Source organism: Aquarana catesbeiana, linkage group LG09 (genome assembly GCF_042186555.1).
Source record: "Aquarana catesbeiana isolate 2022-GZ linkage group LG09, ASM4218655v1, whole genome shotgun sequence".
NCBI classification, from domain to species: domain Eukaryota; kingdom Metazoa; phylum Chordata; class Amphibia; order Anura; family Ranidae; genus Aquarana; species Aquarana catesbeiana.
This window is the reverse complement of record NC_133332.1, coordinates 169,576,711-169,599,432: the sequence shown is the minus strand read 5'-3', so window position 1 is coordinate 169,599,432 and position 22,722 is coordinate 169,576,711. Positions and strand designations below refer to the sequence as shown.

Sequence of the window (22,722 nt, the reverse complement as noted above, 5' to 3'; positions counted from 1 at the left end):
ATACTCCACACTCTATGTATCCTAGTATTATACTATATGATCATACTCCATCTATGTATCCTAGTACTATATGATCATACTCCACACTCTATTTATCCTAGTATTATACTATATGATCATACTCCACACTCTATTTATCCTAGTATTATACTATATGATCATACTCCACACTCTATGTATCCTAGTACTATACTATATGATCATACTCCACACTCTATTTATCCTAGTATTATACTATATGATCATACTCCATCTATGTATCCTAGTACTATACTATATGATCATACTCCACACTCTATTTATCCTAGTATTATACTATATGATCATACTCCATCTATGTATCCTAGTACTATACTATATGATCATACTCCACACTCTATGTATCCTAGTATTATACTATATGATCATACTCCATCTATGTATCCTAGTACTATACTATATGATCATACTCCACATTCTATTTATCCTAGTATTATACTATATGATCATACTCCATCTATGTATCCTAGTACTATACTATATGATCATACTCCACACTCTATTTATCCTAGTATTATACTATATGATCATACTCCACACTCTATTTATCCTAGCATTATACTATATGATCATACTCCACACTCTATTTATCCTAGTATTATACTATATGACCATACTCCACACTCTATTTATCCTAGTATTATATACGATCATTTCCCGATGACACATATATCCCAGCACCATCCAAGGCCGATGTCAGTGTATGAAGATCCCGGTGTGATGTGAGTGTTCCTCCTCTCTCTCTCTCCCTCGGGCACCCCCCGGAGCGGTAGGTAGATCGGTGCACACAGTGCGGTGACAGGCGGCTCATCCTGGGAGTGTAAACAAGCTGGAATTGTGCACGTGTTGGGTTTGTATATTTGGAAGGAGCTCCTCGCCCGCGATCACGTGCTGGGGAGGGGACCTGGCTGTACAGTGATGTCTTCTTCACTTCCTTCTTGTGATAGAGCAGCATTTGAACCCAGCTGAAGGAAGCTGATAGGTCTCCGTGTGATCGGAGCCAGGAACCAGCTACACTGGATTGTGGGTGCTGTGCTGGAAGGAGGGGGACACCATGAGTGCTGGGGACGTGGTGTGCACCGGATGGCTCATCAAGTCTCCTCCGGAGAAGAAGCTCAAGCGATACGTGAGTATTGGATGGGGAAGATACTACATGTGTATTCTGTATACTATGGGGAAGATACTACATGTGTATTCTATGGGGAAGATACTACATGTGTATTCTGTATACTATGGGGAAGATACTACATGTGTATTCTATGGGGAAGATACTACATGTGTATTCTGTATACTATAGGGAAGATACTACATGTGTATTCTATGGGGAAGATACTACATGTGTATTCTGTATACTATAGGGGAGATATTACATGTGTATTCTATGGGGAAGATACTACATGGGTATTCTGTATACTATAGGGGAGATATTACATGTGTATTCTATGGGGAAGATACTACATGTGTATTCTATGGGGAAGATACTACATGTGTATTCTGTATACTATGGGGAAGATACTACATGTGTATTCTGTATACTATGGGGAAGATACTACATGTGTATTCTATGGGGAAGATACTACATGTGTATTCTGTATACTATGGGGGAGATACTACATGTGTATTCTATGGGGAAGATACTACATGTGTATTCTGTATACTATGGGGAAGATACTACATGTGTATTCTGTATACTATGGGGGAGATACTACATGTGTATTCTATGGGCGAGATACTACATGTGTATTCTATGGGGAAGATACTACATGTGTATTCTGTATACTATGGGGAAGATACAACATGTGTATTCTATGGGGAAGATACTATATGTGTATTCTATGGGGAAGATACTACATGTGTATTCTATTATTCTATGGGGAAGATACTGCATGTGTATTCTGTATACTATGGGGAAGATACAACATGTGTATTCTATGGGGAAGATACTACATGTGTATTCTTTATACTATGGGGAAGATACTACATGTGTATTCTATGGGGAAGATACTACATGTGTATTCTATGGAGAAGATACTACATGTGTATTCTATGGGGAAGATACTACATGTGTATTCTGTATACTATCGGGAAGATACTACATGTGTATTCTATGGGGAAGATACTACATGTGTATTCTGTATACTATGGGGAAGATACTACATGTGTATTCTATGGGGAAGATACTACATGTGTATTCTATGGGGAAGATACTACATGTGTATTCTGTATACTATGGGGAAGATACTACATGTGTATTCTATGGGGAAGATACTACATGTGTATTCTGTATACTATGGGGAAGATACTACATGTGTATTCTATGGGGAAGATACTACATGTGTATTCTATGGGGAAGATACTACATGTGTATTCTGTATACTATGGGGAAAATACTACATGTGTATTCTGTATACTATGGGGAAGATACTACATGTGTATTCTATGTACTGTGGGGAAGGTACTACATGTGTGTTCTGTGTACTATGGGGAAGATACTACATGTGTATAATGGATATTGTGGGAAAGATACTACATTTGTATTCTGTATACTATGGGGAAGATACTACATGTATATTCTGTATACTATGGGGGACATACTAAATGTGTATTCTGTATACTGTGGGAAAGATACTACATGTGTATTCTGTATACTTTGGGGAACATACTACATGTATATTCTGTATACTATGGGGAACATACTACATGTATATTTTGTATACTACGGGGAAGATACTACATGTGTAGTCTGTATGCTATGGGGATGGACAGTGTGATGGACAGGTGTCCTGTCTGATGTGACGTGTGTCACCATTTTTGCCTCCTGACTCTCAATGATTGATCATATTTCATTTACATACACTAATCAGCATTAGCAGATGTAAGTGTCATAGTAGGAAAAGTGACATCAGGGATGCACAGTGTCCCCTAAGGGGCTCCTGTGGTAGAACCCCCCCCCCCCCCGTTCATCTGGCCCAGTAAGAGTGATTGACAGTTGGATAGAAGTGAGCTCTGTCCAGCTCTATATACCATTGGGAAGTGTCTGACCATCCATCTGACCGATAGTTATCATAAATGGGCTTCCAAGTCCTAAAGGGCCCCTGCGCTAGGCAGGTTTTTAATTACTAGTTATGAAAAACTGGTGGACAGCTGGATAGAAGTGAGCTCTGTCCAGATCTATATACCATTGGGAGATGTCTAAGCACCCATCTGAACCATAGCTAATATAAATGGGCCTCTAAGTCCCAAAGGGCCATTGAGCAGCAGCACAGATGACATTTGATCTGATGTGGTGTGGTTGAAGTTTTGATGTGACTTGTCAGATGAAGCACTGTGTAGATGATCCATGTAATAGTATTTGTGTAGTATTTAAAGGCAGATGACAGGCAGCAGTAGAGTGCATTGTGGAGGATGTTGCCTGTACTCAGATCCCCCCCATGTTCTCAGCAGATCAGCCTGGGAAAATAACAGGGTGTGTGTCACACAAAGCATAGGAAACTCGTTCAATTCTGGCATGCCAGCAGACATTCCATGCACAAATAACTGAAGGACTTTTTATTTGGCCAATTAGTCCAGAACTTCAAGCCGTTTTGCTTGTAGACACGCTGTTATTGTTCAGTTCTGTGGGAAATGTGTGGGGTGGATGTCAGATAAAACAAGGAAAATGCACAGTGCCTGGTTTTCCCCTCCTAGAAGCTTATTCCTCTTCTGTCCACCGAGCAGGGAGTTTTTTTTCTGCCGAATACAGGCTTGTTTGTTTGCTGATGTTTGTAACTTTGACACACAAATTAGGGAACAAACGTGTTGTGTGACAGCGCTATTGTCCTGTGAGTCACAGTCACTTGTTTGTCCCATAGACTTGCACTGTCTGTAAACAAGTTCCACCCATTAATCTATTTTTATGATGTATGCTTACATAAAAGTCATGATATATATATGAAGGAGGCTCATCATGTCACATCTGAAGTCTCATGGCTGGGATCAGTGAAACATTTAACTTCAAAGGGGTTGATTTAGTAATATGCTGTTTTTTTTTTAGATCAGCAGTTTGTTTCAGATTCTAAGATATACATTACTAAGAATTCTTGTTTACAGGGGCTTGGAGAACTGTTCAAACATCAGCTGTAGGGATGTAAAAAAAAAAAGCACATCACACATCTGATGTGTTCTAATAAGTGTGGTTAACACATGGTATAATCATATTTACTGTAACTATTCCTTTTTCAAGCTTCATTCTTCGTTTTCCCCACATTACAAAGGATAACCCTAGCTGTCCAGCACAAGTGACAGTTACAGGGTGTGGAAGAAACGATAACACTGTCGGGATATTAAAGTGTCACTAAACCCACAACAATAAATTCAGTCTGTATACGGAGTAAAGTATGCATGTTGTACTGACTGTGGAACCTAAGGGGTTAATCCTCTGCTATGCGTAAAAAGGCTGTTTGGTCCTCTCTTCTCTGAACCTCTTCTTCTTCCACAGTCCCCAATCCATCTCCTGATAGTACAGAGCCTTGGAGGCACTCTGCACATGCTCAGTTTGGTGTGTATTGCTAAAGAGTTTTGTTTTTTTCTTGGGAGGGTGCATGTGATCAGCACAGGGCCAATCAGCACTGTCCAGACAGAGGGTCAGGGGGCATGCAGCCTCATAGTACAATAGGGGGAGAATGAAAACTCCCCCTACAAGCTTTAATCAGACACTGATGGAAGTCACAAGACTGCTATATATTGTTGATGATAAAAGGTATTTAGCAGGTTATATTTACTAAAATAATTGCATTTCCATATTCTGTGTACTGTGGGAGAACAGATATAGTGAATACAGGGTCCTGGGTTTAGTAACACTTTAACAATTGCAGCAGAAGTTAAAATTTGCGTGTTATCCTTTTTGTCTGCATGTAGAAATTAAGAAAAACAGAGGCACATTTAAAAATAAAACTATTAGAAAAATGTTTTATCTCTATAGGTTTTTAATTCGACTGAGTAAACCAAAAAGTATCTAAACCCAAGAACAAAAATTGGTAGTATTGCAGTTTACAAATCCTTAGATTTGGTGGCTATATGCGCTTTTCTTGTTTATGTTTTTCCCTTTTACTTTACCCTGGTAATCCTGCCAGTAACAAACTTCCTGTCCTAGGGTGCCAACTGTACCTAGCTGCATTGTCACAGTAGGGCAAGGAGTGTGTTGTTTTGTAGTTCACCAACATAGCAGGTAACAGTGATAACTGATGACCTCCTGTGCTCTTTGTGTCTTGACTGTTATCAGCTCATAAGATTTCAGTCTGGATAAAACAGCTGGTTTTTCTTTTGTCAAACAGATACAATAAAATGCTTTTAATGGCATGTTTAAGAGACCAAAAGGGGGATAGTAAGAGAAATTTATTGTTAGCATTTACATATACATAAATGGTAATACAGATTCTGCAAATGCTATCTAGTAGGTTATATATTGAAGGATTGTTAGCTTTGTGGTTTTGGAGTTACTTTTGTTTTGTATGTTCATTTACTGTGACTCCTGAGCATACTCATATGGTAGCTATGTGACATAAACAAACATGTATACTTAGCTCCATACTACACTGACAACTATGTGACCTTACACCGTGCATTTTTTTCATGTCCCATTGCCCCTTACTTTGCTGAGTTTGCTTTATTGTAGATCAGTCTATTTTGTGCAAAATTGTTTTGCATAGTCTGGTGCATGTAAATATGGTATAAATTGTGTACAAAATACTTTTTAAATAAACTTTAGGACATAACACACATCAGTTCTGTGGGGCAAAACACAAACAAGCAATTTTCCAGTTCAAGATGTACGGTATATTTGTTTTTAGTTTACAGTCAGGACAATGATTTCATCACACTTTGTACAACGTTTGCAATATGATACATAGTTAATATGTATTTTCCATCCTTGTAGCAATTTAAAAAGCAAATGTAGTTTTGCATTCAGACATCTAGAGACTAGACCAGGGGTAGGCTACCTTTTAAGTACAGTGTGCCGAAAGATGTTTTCAAAGAAATTGAGCGTGTCGATTTTATAACAACAAAATGTCAACTTCACACTCTCAATCACGAAAATTATTTTTCATAAAGTAATGCTATAAACTACTTTAGTAGTGAGAAATTAACATCCTTCACTCTCAAATCAGCCCCAGTTCCTGCAACTCCACTCTTCAGATCACTGTTCCCCCTGCTCATCTGTCCCACCACCGTACTACCCTGCACATCTGTCCCACCACTGTACTACCCTGCACATCTGCTCCACCACTGTACTACCCTGCACATCTGCCCCACCACTGTAACCCCCTGTACATCTGCCCCACCACTGTAACCCCCTGTACATCTGCCCCACCACTGTGACGCCCTGTACATCTGCCCCACCACTGTGACCCCCTGTACATCTGCCCCACCACTGTACCCCCTTTCTCATCTGCCCCACCAATGTACCCCCTTTCTCATCTGCCCCACCACTGTACCCCCTTTCTCATCTGCCCCACCAATGTACCCCCTTTCTCATCTGCCCCACCACTGTACCCCCTTTCTCATCTGCCCCACCACTGTACCACCCTGCTCATCTCTCCCACCACTGTACCACCCTGCTCTTCTGCCCCACCACTGTAACCCCCTGCTCACCTGCCCCACCACTGTAACTCCCTGCACATCTGTTCCACTGCCGTACCCCCATATTCTTCTGTCTCACTGCTGAACCATATTCTCATCTGTCCTAACACTAAACTTAACTGCTTTTCTGCCCTACCATTGTAACCCCCTTTCTCATCTACCCCACCACTGTACCTCCTGCACATCTGTCCCACCACTGTCCCCACTGCTCTTCTGCCCCACCACTGTAACCCCCTGCTCGTGTGTTCCACCGATGTACCTCCTTTCTCCTCTGCACATCTGTCGCACCTCTGTACCCCCCCTGCTCCTGCCCCACTGCTGTAACCCCCTGCTAATCTGTCCTACCAATGTACCTTTTTTCTCTGCCCAACACTGAACCCCCCCCGCTCATCTTTCCCACCACTGTAACCCCCTTCTCATCTGACCAAACACTGAACCCCCCCTCTGCTCATCTGTCCCACCACTGTAACCCCCTGCTCATCTGCCCCATCACTTTACCCCCTGCTTTTCTGTCCCACCGCTGAACCCCCTTCTCATCCCTCCCACCACTGAACCTCCTGCACATCTGCCCCACCACTGTACCCCCTTGCTCTTCTGTCCCACCACTGTAATCCCCCTGCTCATCTGCCCCATCAATGTACCCCTTTTCTCATCTGCCCCACCACTGTACCTCCTAGCACATCTGCTCCACCGCCGTATCCCCATGCTCTTCTGTCTCACTACTGAATCACCTTCTCATCTATCCTAACACTGAATCCATCTGCTTATCTGCCCCACCACTGTAACCCACTTTCTCATCTACCCACCAATGTACCTCCTGCACATCTGTGTCACCTCTGTACCCCCCTGCTCTCCTGCCCCACCTCTGTTCCCCCTGCTCTCCTGCCCCACCTCTGTTCCCCCTGCCCTCCTGCCCCAGCACTGTAATCTCCTGCTCATCTGTCCGACCAATACACCTCCTTTCACATCTGCCCCACTGCTCTACCCCCCTGCATTTCTGTCCCACCACTGAACCCCCTTCTCATCTGGCCCAACACTGAACCCCCTTCTCATCTGCCCCATCATTTTACCCTCCTACTCATCTGTCCCACCTCTGAACCCCTCCTGCTCATTTTCCCCATAGCGGTACCCTCCTGCTCATCTGCTCCACTGCTGTACCCTCTTCTCATCTATGATGTGTGTGATATGCAGAGTGGTGAAAGGAAGCAGAGATGGGACACATCTACCTGTCCTGGCACACTCATCCTGCTGATCCACCTCTCTCATCCAGCCCACGTGCTTGTATGTGATGTGTATAATGTATGTGATGTATATGATGTATGTGATGTCACATACAAGCATCTGGAATGGATGCGCAATGATGAGCTCAGGTCAGGGGCATTTTCTGAAAGCAGTGGGCCTGTGTGCCAGATCATAAGTTGGGCCCCCGCAGCTAAGAAAAAGTGTGGCACTCTGCGCCAAAGGAAAAGTTTTTCATTACACTGAATACTGGCTGTGGCTTAAAGGAACACAGAGTGCAGGGGTTCAGTAGTAAGTGACGCAAAGGTTTAGGAATAATTTCATCAAAGTTCCCAGAAGCTCAACAGTAATTCCACAAACTGTCACCTGATTGTGGTTCTCAATCACAGTGAAATCTCTTCTTTCTGAGATTGATAGTGGCAACCAAGCGAGTCAGATAGTGGGTGAGGCTAGCAGGACTGTGATTGGCTTTAGCAGTGGCCAATGACAGTCATCCTCCTCCTCCTGGAAACAGGGACCCCCCCCCCAGCAGAACTGCACCCAATCTCTTCCCCATCACAAAAGCTGATGATCGCAGCTACAGCAAAATTAGAGAACCAAACAATGTTTCCCATCTTTTACAATGTATGGGGGCTCAGTGCCTCCCCCTCAGTGCAGGCGCGGTGTGGGGAGTTTTGAAATTGGAATGCATTAGTGTCTCACTGACACTTCCCTGCGCTGCTTTGCTGATGGGGAGGGAGTCGAGTGCCAGCAAAAGAGGCTTCATGTGCCGCTTGTGGCACCAGTGCCGGGGTTGCCTACCCCTTGACTAGACAATAATTTTGCCTGCTATACACTAGTCATCATATTACCATTGTTCACTGGGAGGCGCTGTGCCAAGCGTCATGGGATTGCATGCATTGAAAATAAACAATGATCACACAGTTTTTTTTTTAATTATTCTTGTAAAACTCACAGGTTGGAATACATCACAGAATCAGGAGGGGCGACTTCCAGTTTTCTTTATCAAATGCATTTAAAGTATACATAATCTAGATACCATCTTTCCATGCAATTGCCAGAAAATGTTAATTATTCATCAGTGCAGTTGATGAATATTGCTTTTAATAAGGCACATGCTGTTGCCATGTTAACTGTCCCTAGTTGTGTATCTTAAAATGAAGTCACTTTCTGATAAACCATTTTCTAACTTATTATATAGATATTTTATGACATGGCAACTGTCAGGACAATGGATGCAGACTTGACAGTTCACCTTGTCTGTTATTGTAACAACAGGTGTTGTTGACCAAAACAAGCTGTTCTGTGAACACAGGTATTGAAAGAGTTCATGCTAGGACTACTTTGCCTGTAAAGAAATAAGGGGAGGGGCCACACTGATTTTCGGTGAACTGTAAACATGTTGTATCAGTGAAATTACAGTCATCCAAATAGTATCAACCAGAATGTAAACCAAATGACTGTGTTAGCAAGCCATATAGTGCTCAACAGTGCATTGAGAAATGTATGACTTATTTTAATTATTATATATAGTGTGCATTATTCTGAGGGTTTTTTACATTGTTGATAAGTATGTAGTTGCTATTACTATTGTTTATGTAGCACCATCATATTCTGCAGGTCATTATGCTAGTGTACAAAAATCAGAAATTGTCAGCAATATTGTAACTAGAGACAGAAAACGTGAGGGTTAGGGTAAAGCTGCCCATAGATGGCTTCAAATTTGGCTGGTTCAGCAGATACCAGGCGAATTACTATGAATGTTTGTGCTCAACTGATGTCAATCTACCGATCGACTTCTGTCAAAAGGGACTGTTGGAAAACTTTTTTTCAATCAGCGGCTTGCAGCCGATTGGCTGGAGCCACTCTTATATTGTGACAGCAGGATCATGTTTTCACAATATGATGACACAGTGGGGAGAATTCCTGAATCTAGCTTGCATGTATGAATAGGGGATTGCGTTCCTATTTTTTACAATCAGCCTACTGGCTGATTAAAAAAAATGAACCGTCTATGGCCAGCTTTAGGGTCTCTGCTCCTTACACACTATAAGATGGTTAGCAAGCTTTACAATGAGGCAAAATTTCATTATAATACAATACAAAAACCTATGTTAAAAATTCTCCAAAACTCAAGTTGCTGGAAAAATCCCATTCCCCCCAGATAGGAAAAGTGTTATGCCCCGTACACACGATCAGAAATTCCGCCAGCAAAAGTCGGATGTGAGCTTTTGGTCAGAAATTCTGACCATGTGTATGCTCTATCAGACTTTTGCTGGCAGAATTCCAGCCAGCAAAAGATTGGGAGCAGGTTCTCTATTTTTCGGTCGGAAAAAGTTCCTATCCGAAAATGCGTTCGTCTGTATGCAATTCGGACGCGCAAAAAATCAAGCATGCTCAGAAACAATTCGACGTATGCTCGGAAGCATTGAACTTAATTTTCTCGGTTTGTCGTAGTGTTGTACGTCACCGCGTTCTTGATGATCGAAAGTTCAGAGGACTTTTGTGTGACCGTGTGTATGCAAGCCAAGCTTGAGCGGAATTCTGTCGGAAAAATCTTGGATGTTTTTTCCGACGGAAAATCCGCTCATGTGTACACAGCATTACAATAAATATAGATTATAAATTAATAAAGAACATAATGCTGAAATATTAAAGAATAAATTATAGATATGAATTTTGGTGGACCTAAGTGCCACGTCCAAAATAACACAAGTTTATTTAGATAAGAATTAAACTGGTGAACATTTGAAGCACCAAAACACAGTCATAAAAAAAAATATCAAATGTATTTAATATCAAATATAAAATAGTTTTTGAAAAATGTAAGATGTTTGGCATATACAATTGCAGATATTTGATGGTCAGCACAAAGAATATCCATACCCTACTGACCAATTATCATTCACACAGAGTATTACAGAATGAATCACAATAATTCTGCTACATTGAAGAATGTAGATTTTTATAATCATTGATCTCAATTGGTTGGTGGGAAGAGGATATCTCTACACATTTCAGCAGTAACACATAGCCATCTTCATAAGGAGAGAGTTGGGAGTTTCCAAAAGAGATATGAAAATATTAGTTCTGCCCAAATATGCCAAACATGAGACCCCACAGTTCCCTTACATACACTGGTGAGGGGAAGGGTACCAGGAGTGGGGACCCGAGTTCCCCAAGAGAAAAATAAGCCATCCCACACTATGCTATTACTGGAAGCCAATCATATGTTTAAGGTAAAGTGTCAAAAAGGTATGAATTCCATTAATAGGGCATAATATTATCTTATCCCAGCTGTACAGGTAGGGGATCTAGGCATTAAACTGTAGCCACCTCTCTATGAGCAATCCCCAGTCTCTAGAGGTGACATTCTTTCAGGTCCTAAAGTTACAATTAAGCAGGCCATGGATAAGCTAATTGGATACAATCTTTGGCAGCCCCAAAACAACTGCCAAGCATCAGTAGCTACATAGAATTCATCCCAGCTCAAGCAATGACTGAAAAGTGAAGGCTTAGGGCTCTTTCACACTGACGATCCGTATGTCCGTTTTTCATCCTTCCGTTTTCGGATGAAAAACGGACATAAATGTATTCCTATGGAGCGTCGGATGTCAGCGGTGACATGTCTGCTGACATCCGACCCGCTCCGATCCGAAAAGTGTAATGGAGGAAAACCCTACTTTTCCATCCATTTTCGGATCGGATCGGGTGACGACGGACTCTACGGTCCGTCATCATCCGATCCCCCACAGGGGAGAGCGGAGCTCTGACAGGTCCGTCGCTGCACAGTGTGCAGCGATGGACCTGTCATCTTTCTGCTCAGCGGGGATCGGCGGAGCCATCCCCGCTGAGCAAGCGGGTTTTCAGGGGGCGGATCATCACTGATCCGCCCCGTGTGAAAGGACCCTTACTGAAATAATTGTCAAATGAGAGAATTGTCCCCCATGAGGGTTTTTTAGCAGCAAATAATGATTAAAGAGTATACTGAGGAGATAACGTAATAGTATCTATTATGTTATCTCCTCAGTATACTCTTTAATCATTGTTTGCTGCTAAAAAACCCTCATGGGGGACAATCCTCTCATTTGACAATTTCATTTGGGGTGTGCAGCTATTTTTGTCTTCCCTTTTATGAGTGTCCTTTCTTTAACTGAAATAATTGTTTCCTATTTCTCATGGAAAGGGAGCTGAGAATCGTAAGCTGGAAAATGCCTGTAACAGGTGTCATTTACTCTATTTCCCCTAAACTACCTAAATGCCACTGGGGAGTCTTGCTTTGGTGGTGGGAGTTTGTAGTCTACACACAGGATAGACAAATAAATAGATCTAAGCCTTAAAGTGACACTAAGCTCTGGTTTAACCACTTGACCTCCAGAAGATTTACCCCCCTTAATGACCAGGCCATTTTTTGCGATACGGCACAGTCTTACTTTAACTGATAATTGCATGGTCGTGTGCGAAGCTGTACCCAAATAAAATTTATGTAATTTTTTCCCACAAATAGAGCTCTCTTTTGGTGGTATTTGATCACCACTGCGCTTTTTATTTTTTGCGCTATAATAAAAAAAAAAACACTTTTTGGGGACCAGTGACATTAATACAGTGATCAGTGCTAAAAAATATGCACTGCCACTGTACTAATGACACTGGCTGGGAAGGGGTTAACATCTAGGGCAATCAAAGGGTTAACTGTGTGCCTAACCATGTGTACTGTGTGAGGTGCTTTTACTAGGGGCAAAGATGGAATTTGGTCCCTGCTTTACAGGGACACAAACTCCATCCCTTCCCTCCTGTCAGAACGGCAATCTGCCTTGTTCTGTCTGTCTGCCAGATGATCGGCGGGTGCCAGCGGAAATCGAGTGTAAACACAGCAGGAGCGAGCCACCGGCGGCGCACATCAGCACCCCCCTACCCGGGAGAGTCAGATCACGTGTAAATATGTGATCCGACGCAAAGGTACTGCCCTGTAGCAGTAAAATTGATATAGGGAGAACGTCTGACAGACGCGAGTAGAGGAGAGATGACCGGCTGCTCCACTGATGACCACCAAGTATGCCATCCATGGCCACCAGGGATGCCAATCTGTGGTCACATATGATGCCAATGTGTGCCCACATATGATGCCAATAAGTGCCCATCAGCAATACCTGCCAGTGCCTCCAAAGCAGTGATGCCCATTAGTGCCATCTATCAGTGTCCATTAGTGCCACACATCAGTGACCATCAGGGCCACCTATCAGTGCCCATCCATGCCCATCAGTGCCGCCTATCAGTGCCAACCATAAGTACTCATCAGTGCCACCTATGAGTTCCCATCAGTGCCGCTTTGAGTGCCCATCAGTGCCACCTATGAGTGCCCATCTGTGCCGCCTATGAGTGCCCATCAGTGCTGCATATGAGTGCCGCCTATCAGTGTCGCATATTAGTGCCCATTAGTGCCACCTCATTGGTGTCACCTCATCAGTGCCGCCTTATCAGTGCCAGCAGTGCAGCCTCATCAGTGCCCATCAGTGAAGGAGAAAACATACTTATTTACAAAATTTTATAACAAAAACGAAGAAAACTTTTTTTTTTCAAAATTTTCGGTCTTTTTTTATTTCTTTCGAAAAAAATAAAAACCCCAGAGGTGATCAAATACCACCAAAAGAAAGCTCTATTTGTGGGAACAAAATGATAAAAAATTTGTTTGAATACAGTATAGCATGACTGCGCAATTGTCATTTAACCACTTAAGGACTAGCCTCGTTTTGGATTTTAGGTGTTTACATGTTTAAAACAGGTTTTTTTGCTAGAAAATTACTTAGAACCCCCAAACATTATATATGGTTTTTCTTCTAACACCCTAGAGAATAAAATGGCAGTCGTTGCAATACTTTTTTTTGCACCGTATTTGCGCAGCTTTTTTTGGAAAAAATTCACTTTTTTGAAAAAAAAAATAAGACAACAGTAAAGTTAGCCCAATTTTTTTTATATTGTGAAATATAATGTTACGCCAAGTAAATTGATACCCAACATGTTACGCTTGAAAATTGCGCCCGCTCGTGGAATGGTGTCAAACTTTTACCCTCAAAAATCTCCATAGGCGACGTTTAAAAAATTCTACAGGTTGTATATTTTGTGGTACAGAGGAGGTCTAGGGCTGTAATTATTGCTCTCGCTCTACCGGTCGCTGCGATACCTCACATGTTTGGTTTGACCACCGTTTTCATATGCGGGCGCTACTCGCATATGCGTTCGCTTCTGCGCGCAAGCTCAACGGGACGGGGGGGTTTCAAAATTTTTTTTTTTATTTTTATTATTTATTTTACAATATTTTATTTATTTGTACACTGTTTTAAAAAAAAAAAATGGTGTCACTTTTATTCCTATTACAAGAAATGTAAACATCCCTTGTAACAGAAAAAAGCATGGCAGGACCTCTTAAATATGAGATCTGGTGTCAAAAAGACCTCAGATCTCATATTTACACTAAAATGCAATTAAAAAAAAAAAAAAAGTAATTTAAAAAAATTACATTTGAAAAAATGTGCCTTCAAGAGGCGTGGACGGAAGTGACGTTTTGACGTCGCTTCCGCCCAGCAGTGTCATGGAGACGAGTGGGCGCCGACTTAGCCTCACTTGTCTCAAGACACAGGACGGAGACGGATGCGATCGCCTCCGCCGCTACCGACGGCTCCGGTAAGCGGCGGAGGGCACCGGATTGCGGCGGGAGGGGGGGCCCTCTCCCGCCACCGATAAAAGTGATCTCGCGGCGAATCCGCCACAGGGACCACTTTTATCTGAAAGCCGGGCGCCGCACGAAAACAGGGATACCGGGGTTATGGCAGCTAGCTGCTGCCATAACAACGATATCCGCCGCCAAAGTTTGGACGTACATTGTTGTGCGGTGGTCGTAAGTGGTTAAACAGTGACAGTGCTGAAAGCTGAAAATTGGCCTGGGCAGGAAGGGGCGAAAGTGCCTGGTATTGAAGTGGTTAAAGAGCAACTGTCATCTCTGTCCCACAGCGCCTCCTCCTCTGACCCGCTGTTGACTCACAGTCTCATTCACTTTAATGGGGTGGCTGGTGATGCGGCAGTGACACAACAAGGTGAGGGACGTGGCGGCAGCAGGTTAGTGGATGCCCACTAACAGGCGCTGCCATGATGGATCTGAAATGACAGGTGCTCTTTAAATGTAAGGACTTATTCTTGCTGGTAGTTAGAATCTTTTAATATTTACAAACAAGGTGAAGGTTTCCTATTTAGAACAATAAGCTGTCAGGTTAGTAAAACAGCGATATCAGAATCGATTTAATCATATAGTTTGTAGTGTACATAGATTTGCAAAACAATGGGATAAAGGAATATTCCTGAACTTTGTTTTATCTTGTGGTTACTGTGAAATTGTGTGAATGCATCAATGCAGTGCATGTTATCTCAGCTTGCAGAGCTTGGATTCATTGAATGAGTTTACCAAAAATGTAAATATTGCAGAAAACTATCTTTAGATTTTTACTCCAAAGGCATTTTATAAAAATAAATTTGCTAGAAATCAAAAAAATTGATTTTAAATAAAATAATCTGATTTAAATTTTAAAAAATTTTAAATTCTGTTTTGTATAATTATTTAAAAAAAAAAAATCATTGATTTTTATCCACCCTGCCTGCCGGCCAATCAGGACAGGGGGCGGATCTTGATAATAACCAATAATCAACCATTACGCTCCACTCCTCCTGTTGCCTATTGGTGTCCACACGCACCTACCAATATTTTCTTCACTGGGAGACTCTGACCAGAGTTCATTCCTGTCACCACCTGTCAGATTTATTTATAAAATACATTTGTTTGTCACTTTATCTTGTGTCTCCTCTTAATAAAAGCACCGCATCCTTTTCAGCCACTTTTTAACTAAATACATGGCGACTTTGTGTTTTATTTATAATTTAATCTTTTTATGTTATGCACATCATGTGTACCATCCCACGCACCATTCATTAAAAAAAAGTGTTTCATGGCAATCCAGCGCTTATACATTAAAAAAAAATGCAGCTGGTAAAAGTGTTATGAGTACTCTATTAATATATAAAAGGATTTAGAAACTAGCATCCAAAACTTTAGCCTGCAATTAAAGAGCATTCTGTTTTGTATAATTATTTTGTACTCTGCTCTACCCCTACATTAATTCATAATTCACTTTTGTTGCTCTGTAGCTTTGCACACAAACTTTTTACAAGAGTGACAAATGGTTTGTTGCCGCCTTTCATCTTCCCATCCAATAATTTTAATGTATAGCACAGTAGGTGTACCATTCTCTGGGATTAAAGAGGAATCACTGAAGGTTTGCTCTGAAGTGTTCTGATGTTCTGCCCATGGTTCTTGTTCACCTTACATGCATTTATTGGCATCAAATTTTTATCTCTTTTGAATGTTTTAGAAACAAACAATTGTAAACAAAGGAAAAAATAATCCTTCAAACTGTATAAAACCAAAAGATCAAACACCATGGACGATGCTGACAACTCATGTTTGGCACCTTAAAACCTACCTGAACCCAAAAGCAAAAATGTAATATATTGCAGTTTAACAATCCATAGATGTGGTGGCTGATTTAGTTTACTTTTTTTTTTTTTTTTTTTAAGGCCGTTTTACCTTTATTTTCACCTGGTGATCTGGCCAGTAACACACAACTAATGCAGCCATATTGCTAAGCTTTGATGTATTACATTTTTTTTCTTGAATTTAGAAACAGACACAATATGATGTTCAGTGGCTTCAGATTTTAATGTAGGCATTATAGAGAGACTGCTAAATAGCCAATGTTCTGGTTTGTTGAGCAGAAATTAGCCCCTTTGTACTTTGTGTTTTGCTGTAATACTAAAGTCATTCACTAGTAAAGCTTAAAATAGAAAGGAAACACACATTATTTTATCATCCTGGAAGTTCCAGATCACATTGACAGTAAAATATTCTCTTGTCATCAGTAACCTTGTGCTATGAAAGTGGCAGATTCTGAACTTGTGATTCAGCAAGTTGCCACTAACTCTGGCCATCAGTCTCTTTGCCATCACAGTAACTGTTCATACCTCTGATCATTAGGAAAGGCTATAGGAAGCATTGAATGCAAAAAAAGGTTTTTATATTAAGCCCCGACTCAAATATATGAAGTGCGGGAAACACAGCGAATCCTGAGCATTTCCCGCATTGAAATCACACTCCGTTCATGGACACCCAAGCAAACTGATTCCCGGGCAGCAAAAAAAGGTACCTGCACCTTTTTTGTGTGGTGCAGTGTGAATTGAGCCCATACAAAATGAAAAGGCTCAAATCACACTGCAAAGAATTTAATGTGATTTGAACAGGAATGTGGTGCAATTCCTATTCGAATGACATGCAGTGTCCTGCACTGCATCAGTGTGAACCCAGGCTAAAGCCCAACTCCAGCCAAGGCAAATCTTTTGGATTTGAGATATAGGATAGGATAGTTAGAACCTCAGTTATATCTATAAGCGGGAGGATTTTGTTAATGGAGACACAGACTGCAATGAAAACCTCGGAGATGCTCACCTGCACACTGCATAATTCAAAAACATGTATAATACATGTGTGCTTCCTTAGGCTCGGTTCACACTGGGGCAACCTGTCAGGCGACTTAGTCCCCTAACAAGTCGCGCCCCTTTCAGTGCAATGGAACTGTTCTAATCGAAGCCATGATGAAGCTGCGCTGTGCGCCGCTGCTCCAAATTCGGACGACTTTGAAGCCATGCTAGTGTGAACCGAGACCTAGATATTTTGCTCACTTTGGGCTGATTTACTAAAACTGGAGAGTGCAAAATCTGGTGCAACTGTGCATAGAAACCAATCAGCTTCCAGGTTTATTCTCAAAGCCTAATTGAACAAGCTGAAATTAGAAGCTGAATAGCTACCATGCACAGCTGCACCAGATTTTACACTTTCCATTTTCAATAATTCAACCCCTTTGTGTCTTGGGCACCTCACAGAAAGTGATGGAAAATCCCCCTGATGACTAAAAGCAATTTTAAGCAATGCAAATTTAACATCAAAAACTAAAATAGGCTCTGGCTTGAGGGATCTCTATCTGGGTACCAAACTTTTTCATCTGGGTACCTAACTTTTTCATCAAGAATATTTTTAGGCTTCATGCCCACTAGCTTAAAGCAGAGTTCCAACCAAAAGTGGAAGCTCCACTTATCTGCCTCCTCCACCCCTCCGGTGCCACATTTGGGGGAGTGGGGGGAGCGGGTACCTGTTTTTGACAGGTACCCATCACCCACTTCTGGGAGACTGCGCCGCAGTAACCTCCGCCCCCCTCCTCCTTCCTCCAAGGCCGAGCCAGTTAGAAAGCGCAGCATGCTTCACGCATGCGCAGTAGGGAAGGTTTCCCTTACCACAAATGGCGGCAGGAGCACCTGAGAGCCGATCAGAAAATCAGCTGGGGTGCCGACTTTGCGGGATCGATGGACAGGTAGGTGTCCTATTATTAACCACTTCTATACAAGGACATAGTAAAATGACGGCCGCAGGAAACCTTCCTCCCTCCGGGTGGACATCATATGACGTCCTTGGCTTCCCGGCATTGTGGAGAGCGCGCGCCGGCGGCACTGGGGACCCGATGCGCATGCCCGGCAGACATTGCTCATCACAGAGCAGTGACGTGGATCTGTGTGTGTAAACACACAGATCCACGTCCTGTCAGGGGAGAGGTGAACTGATCGTATGTTCCTTGTATATAGGAACAACGATCGGTCTCTTCCCCTCATCAGTCCCCTCCCCCCACAGTTAGAATCACCCCCTAGGGCACACATTTAACTCCTTCAGCGCCCCCTAGTGTTAACCCCTTCCCTGCCAGTGACATTTATACAGTAAATCAGTGCATTTTTATAGCATTGATCGCTTTATAAATGTCAGTGGTCCCAAAATAGTGGCAAAAGTGTCTGATCTGTCCGCCGCAATGTCACAGTCATGATAAAAATCGCAGATCTTCGCCATTAGTAGTAAAAAAATAATAATAAAAATGACATAAATCTATTCCCTATTTGTAGACCCTATAACTTTTTTTTTTTTTTTTTATCAAAAATATGTAGAAGAATACATATCGGCCTAAACTGAGGAAAACAATTTTTTTTTGTTTTTGTTTTTTAAAATTGGGATATTTATTATAGCAAAAAGTAATAAATATTGTGTTTTTTCAAAATTGTCAGGGTTTTTTTGTTTATAGAGCAAAAAATAAAAAACGCAGAGGTGATCAAATACCATCAAAAGAAAGCTCTATTTGTGGGGGAAAAAATGGTCAAAATTGAATTTGGGTACAACGTCGCATGACCCTGCAATTGTCATTCAAAGTGTGACAGCGCTGAAAGCTGAAAATTGGCCTGGGCAGGAAGGGGTTGAAAATGCCCTGTATTGAAGTGGTTAAAAGTTAACAGTTTCAGCAGCTCTCAAAATTTGCATTTGCCAAGTAAACAAATGAGGAGGGCGAGTAATGACAGGGCTGTGCTGTCCCAGGAATGTATAGCCAGTGCACCCCTCGCCGTGCACAGGCTCGCAGCGTGGCCATTTCAATACATACACAGTCAGTCACCTAGGACCGACCCTCTCCACCTCCTGCCACACATCCCCCCCAAGGCTCCCAGAGCGTGCTCTTCAATAGGCATGAAGAAGCCGCCTGGTTCCGCCCCTCCGTTCTGCTGCACATCCCCACCACAGGTACACAGAACGTGCACTTTAACATACATTCAAGAGCCGCCTGGGACCGCCCCTCTCCACCTCCCTCCTGCACATCAACACCCAGGCACACAGACCGTTCTGTTCAATAGGCATTAAAGAGCCACCTGGGACCGCCCCTCTCCGCCTTTCTAATCCATCATATCTATGCCTCCAATTCGCCCGTCCCCTTCCCAATGCATCATACCTATGCCTCCAATTCCACGCCCCTTCCCAATCCATCATATCTATGCCTCCAATTCCACCCCCCCTTCCCAATCCATCATACTTATATCTCCAATTCCACCCCCCCTTCCCAATCCATCATACCTATACCTCCAATTCCACCCCCCCATTCCAATGCATCATACCTATACCTCCAATTCCACCCCCCCATTCCACTCCATCATACTTATGTCTCCAATTCCACCCCCCCTTCCCAATCCATCATACCTATGCCTCCAATTCCACCCCCCCATTCCAATCCATCATACTTATGTCTCCAATTCCACGCCCCTTCCCAATCCATCATATCTATGCCTCCAATTCCACCCCCCCTTCCCAATCCATCATACTTATATCTCCAATTCCACCCCCCCTTCCCAATCCATCATACCTATACCTCCAATTCCACCCCCCCATTCCAATCCATCATACCTATACCTCCAATTCCACCCCCCCATTCCAATCCATCATACTTATGTCTCCAATTCCACCCCCCCTTCCCAATCCATCATACCTATGCCTCCAATTCCACCCTCCCTTCCCAATCCATCATACCTATGCCTCCAATTCCACCCCCCCCATTCCAATCCATCATACTTATGTCTCCAATTCCACCTCCCTTCCCAATCCATCATACCTATGCCTCCAATTCCACCCTCCCTTCTCAATCCATCATACCTATGCCTCCAATTCCACCCCCCCCATTCCAATCCATCATACCTATGCCTCCAATACCACCCCCCTTCCCAATCCATCATTCTTATGTCTCCAATTCCACCCCCCTTCCCAATCCATCATACCTTTACCTCCAATTCCACCTCCCTTCCCAATCCATCATACCTATGCCTCCAATTCCACCCTCCCTTCCCAATCTATCACTATGCCTCCAATTCCACCACCCCCCCCTTTCCCAATCCATCATACCTATGCCTCCAATTCCACCCTCCCTTCCCAATCCATCATACCTATGCCTCCAATTCCATCCCCCTTTCCAATCCATCATACCTATGCCTCCTATTTCACCCCCCTTCCCAATCCATCATACCTATGCCTCCAATTCCACCCACCTCCCCTTCCCAATCCATCATACCTATGCCTCCAATCCCCCCCCCCCTTCCCAATCCATCATACCTATCCCTCCAATTCCACTCCCCCTTCCCAATCCATCATACCTATGCCTCCAATTCCACCCCCCCTTTCCCGATCCATCATACCTATGCCTCCAATTCCACCCCCCTTCCCAATCCATCATACCTATCCCTCCAATTCCACCCTCCCTTCCCAATCTATCATACCTATGCCTCCAATTCCACCCCCCCCTTTCCCAATCCATCATACCTATGCCTCCAATTCCACCCTCCCTTCCCAATCCATCATACCTATGCCTCCAATTCCACCCCCCCCCCTTCCCAATCCATCATACCTATGCCTCCTATTCCACCCCCCCTTCCCAATCCATCATACCTATGCCTCCAATTCCACCCCCCCTTCCCAATCCATCATACCTATCCTTCCAATTCCCAATCCATCATACCTATCCCTCCAATTCCACTCCCTCTTCCCAATCCATCATACCTATGCCTCCAATTCCACCCAACCTTCCCAATCCATCATACCTATGCCTCCAATTCCACCCTCCCTTCCCAATCCATCATACATATGCCTCCAATTCCACCCCCCCTTCCCAATCCATCATACCTATGCCTCCAATTCCACCCCCCCTTCCCAATCCATCATACCTATCCCTCCAATTCCACCCTCCCTTCCCAATCTATCATACCTATTCCCCCAATTCCACCCCCCCTTCCCAATCCATCATACCTATGCCTCTTATTCCACCCCCTTCCCAATCCATCATACCTATGCCTCCAATTCCACCCCCCCTTCCCAATCCATCATACCTATCCTTCCAATTCCACCCCCCCTTCCCAATCCATCATACCTATCCCTCCAATTCCACCCCCCCTTCCCAATCCATCATTCTAATGTCTCCAATTCCACCCCCCTTCCCAATCCATCATACCTATACCTCCAATTCCACCTCCCTTCCCAATCCATCATACCTATGCCTCCAATTCCACCCTCCCTTCCCAATCTATCATACCTATGCCTCCAAATCCACCCCCCCCCCCTTTCCCAATCCATCATACCTATGCCTCCAATTCCACCCTCCCTTCCCAATCCATCATACCTATGCCTCCAATTCCACCCCCCTTCCCAATCCATCATACCTATGCCTCCTATTCCACCCCCCTTCCCAATCCATCATACCTATGCCTCCAATTCCACCCCCCCCCCTTCCCAATCCATCATACCTATCCCTCCAATTCCACCCCCCTTCCCAATCCATCATACCTATCCCTCCAATTCCACCCCCCCTTCCAAATCCATCATATCTATGCCTCCAATTCCACCCCCTCCCCTTCCCAATCCATCATACCGATGCCTCTAATTCCACCCCCCGTTCCCAATCCATCATACCTATGCCTCCAATTCCACCCCCCCTTTCCCAATCCATCATACCTATGCCTCCAATTCCACCCTCCCTTCCCAATCCATCATACCTATGCCTCCAATTCCACCCCTTCCCAATCCATCATACCTATGCCTCCTATTCCACCCCCCTTCCCAATCCATCATACCTATGCCTCCAATTCCACCCCCCCTTCCCAATCCATCATACCTATCCCTCCAATTCCACCCTCCCTTCCCAATCTATCATACCTATGCCTCCAATTCCACCCCCCCCTTCCCAATCCATCATACCTATGCCTCCAATTCCACCCTCCCTTCCCAATCCATCATACCTATGCCTCCAATTCCACCCCCCCTTCCCAATCCATCATACCTATGCCTCCTATTCCACCCCCCTTCCCAATCCATCATACCTATGCCTC

The 22,722-nt window shown here is 43.3% G+C and overlaps 1 protein-coding gene across 1 annotated transcript in view; it reads left to right on the top strand.

Annotated features, from left to right (window-relative positions):
• Positions 1–917: 917 nt before the first annotated feature.
• The window catches only part of GAB3 (GRB2 associated binding protein 3), a 192,182-nt gene continuing 170,377 nt past the window's right edge, over positions 918–22,722 (top strand). The window contains exon 1 of the mRNA XM_073599402.1: positions 918–1,165. Coding sequence (XP_073455503.1) covers positions 1,094–1,165 — 72 coding nt within the window. The 5' untranslated portion in view covers positions 918–1,093. The remainder of the gene's footprint in view (positions 1,166–22,722) is intronic.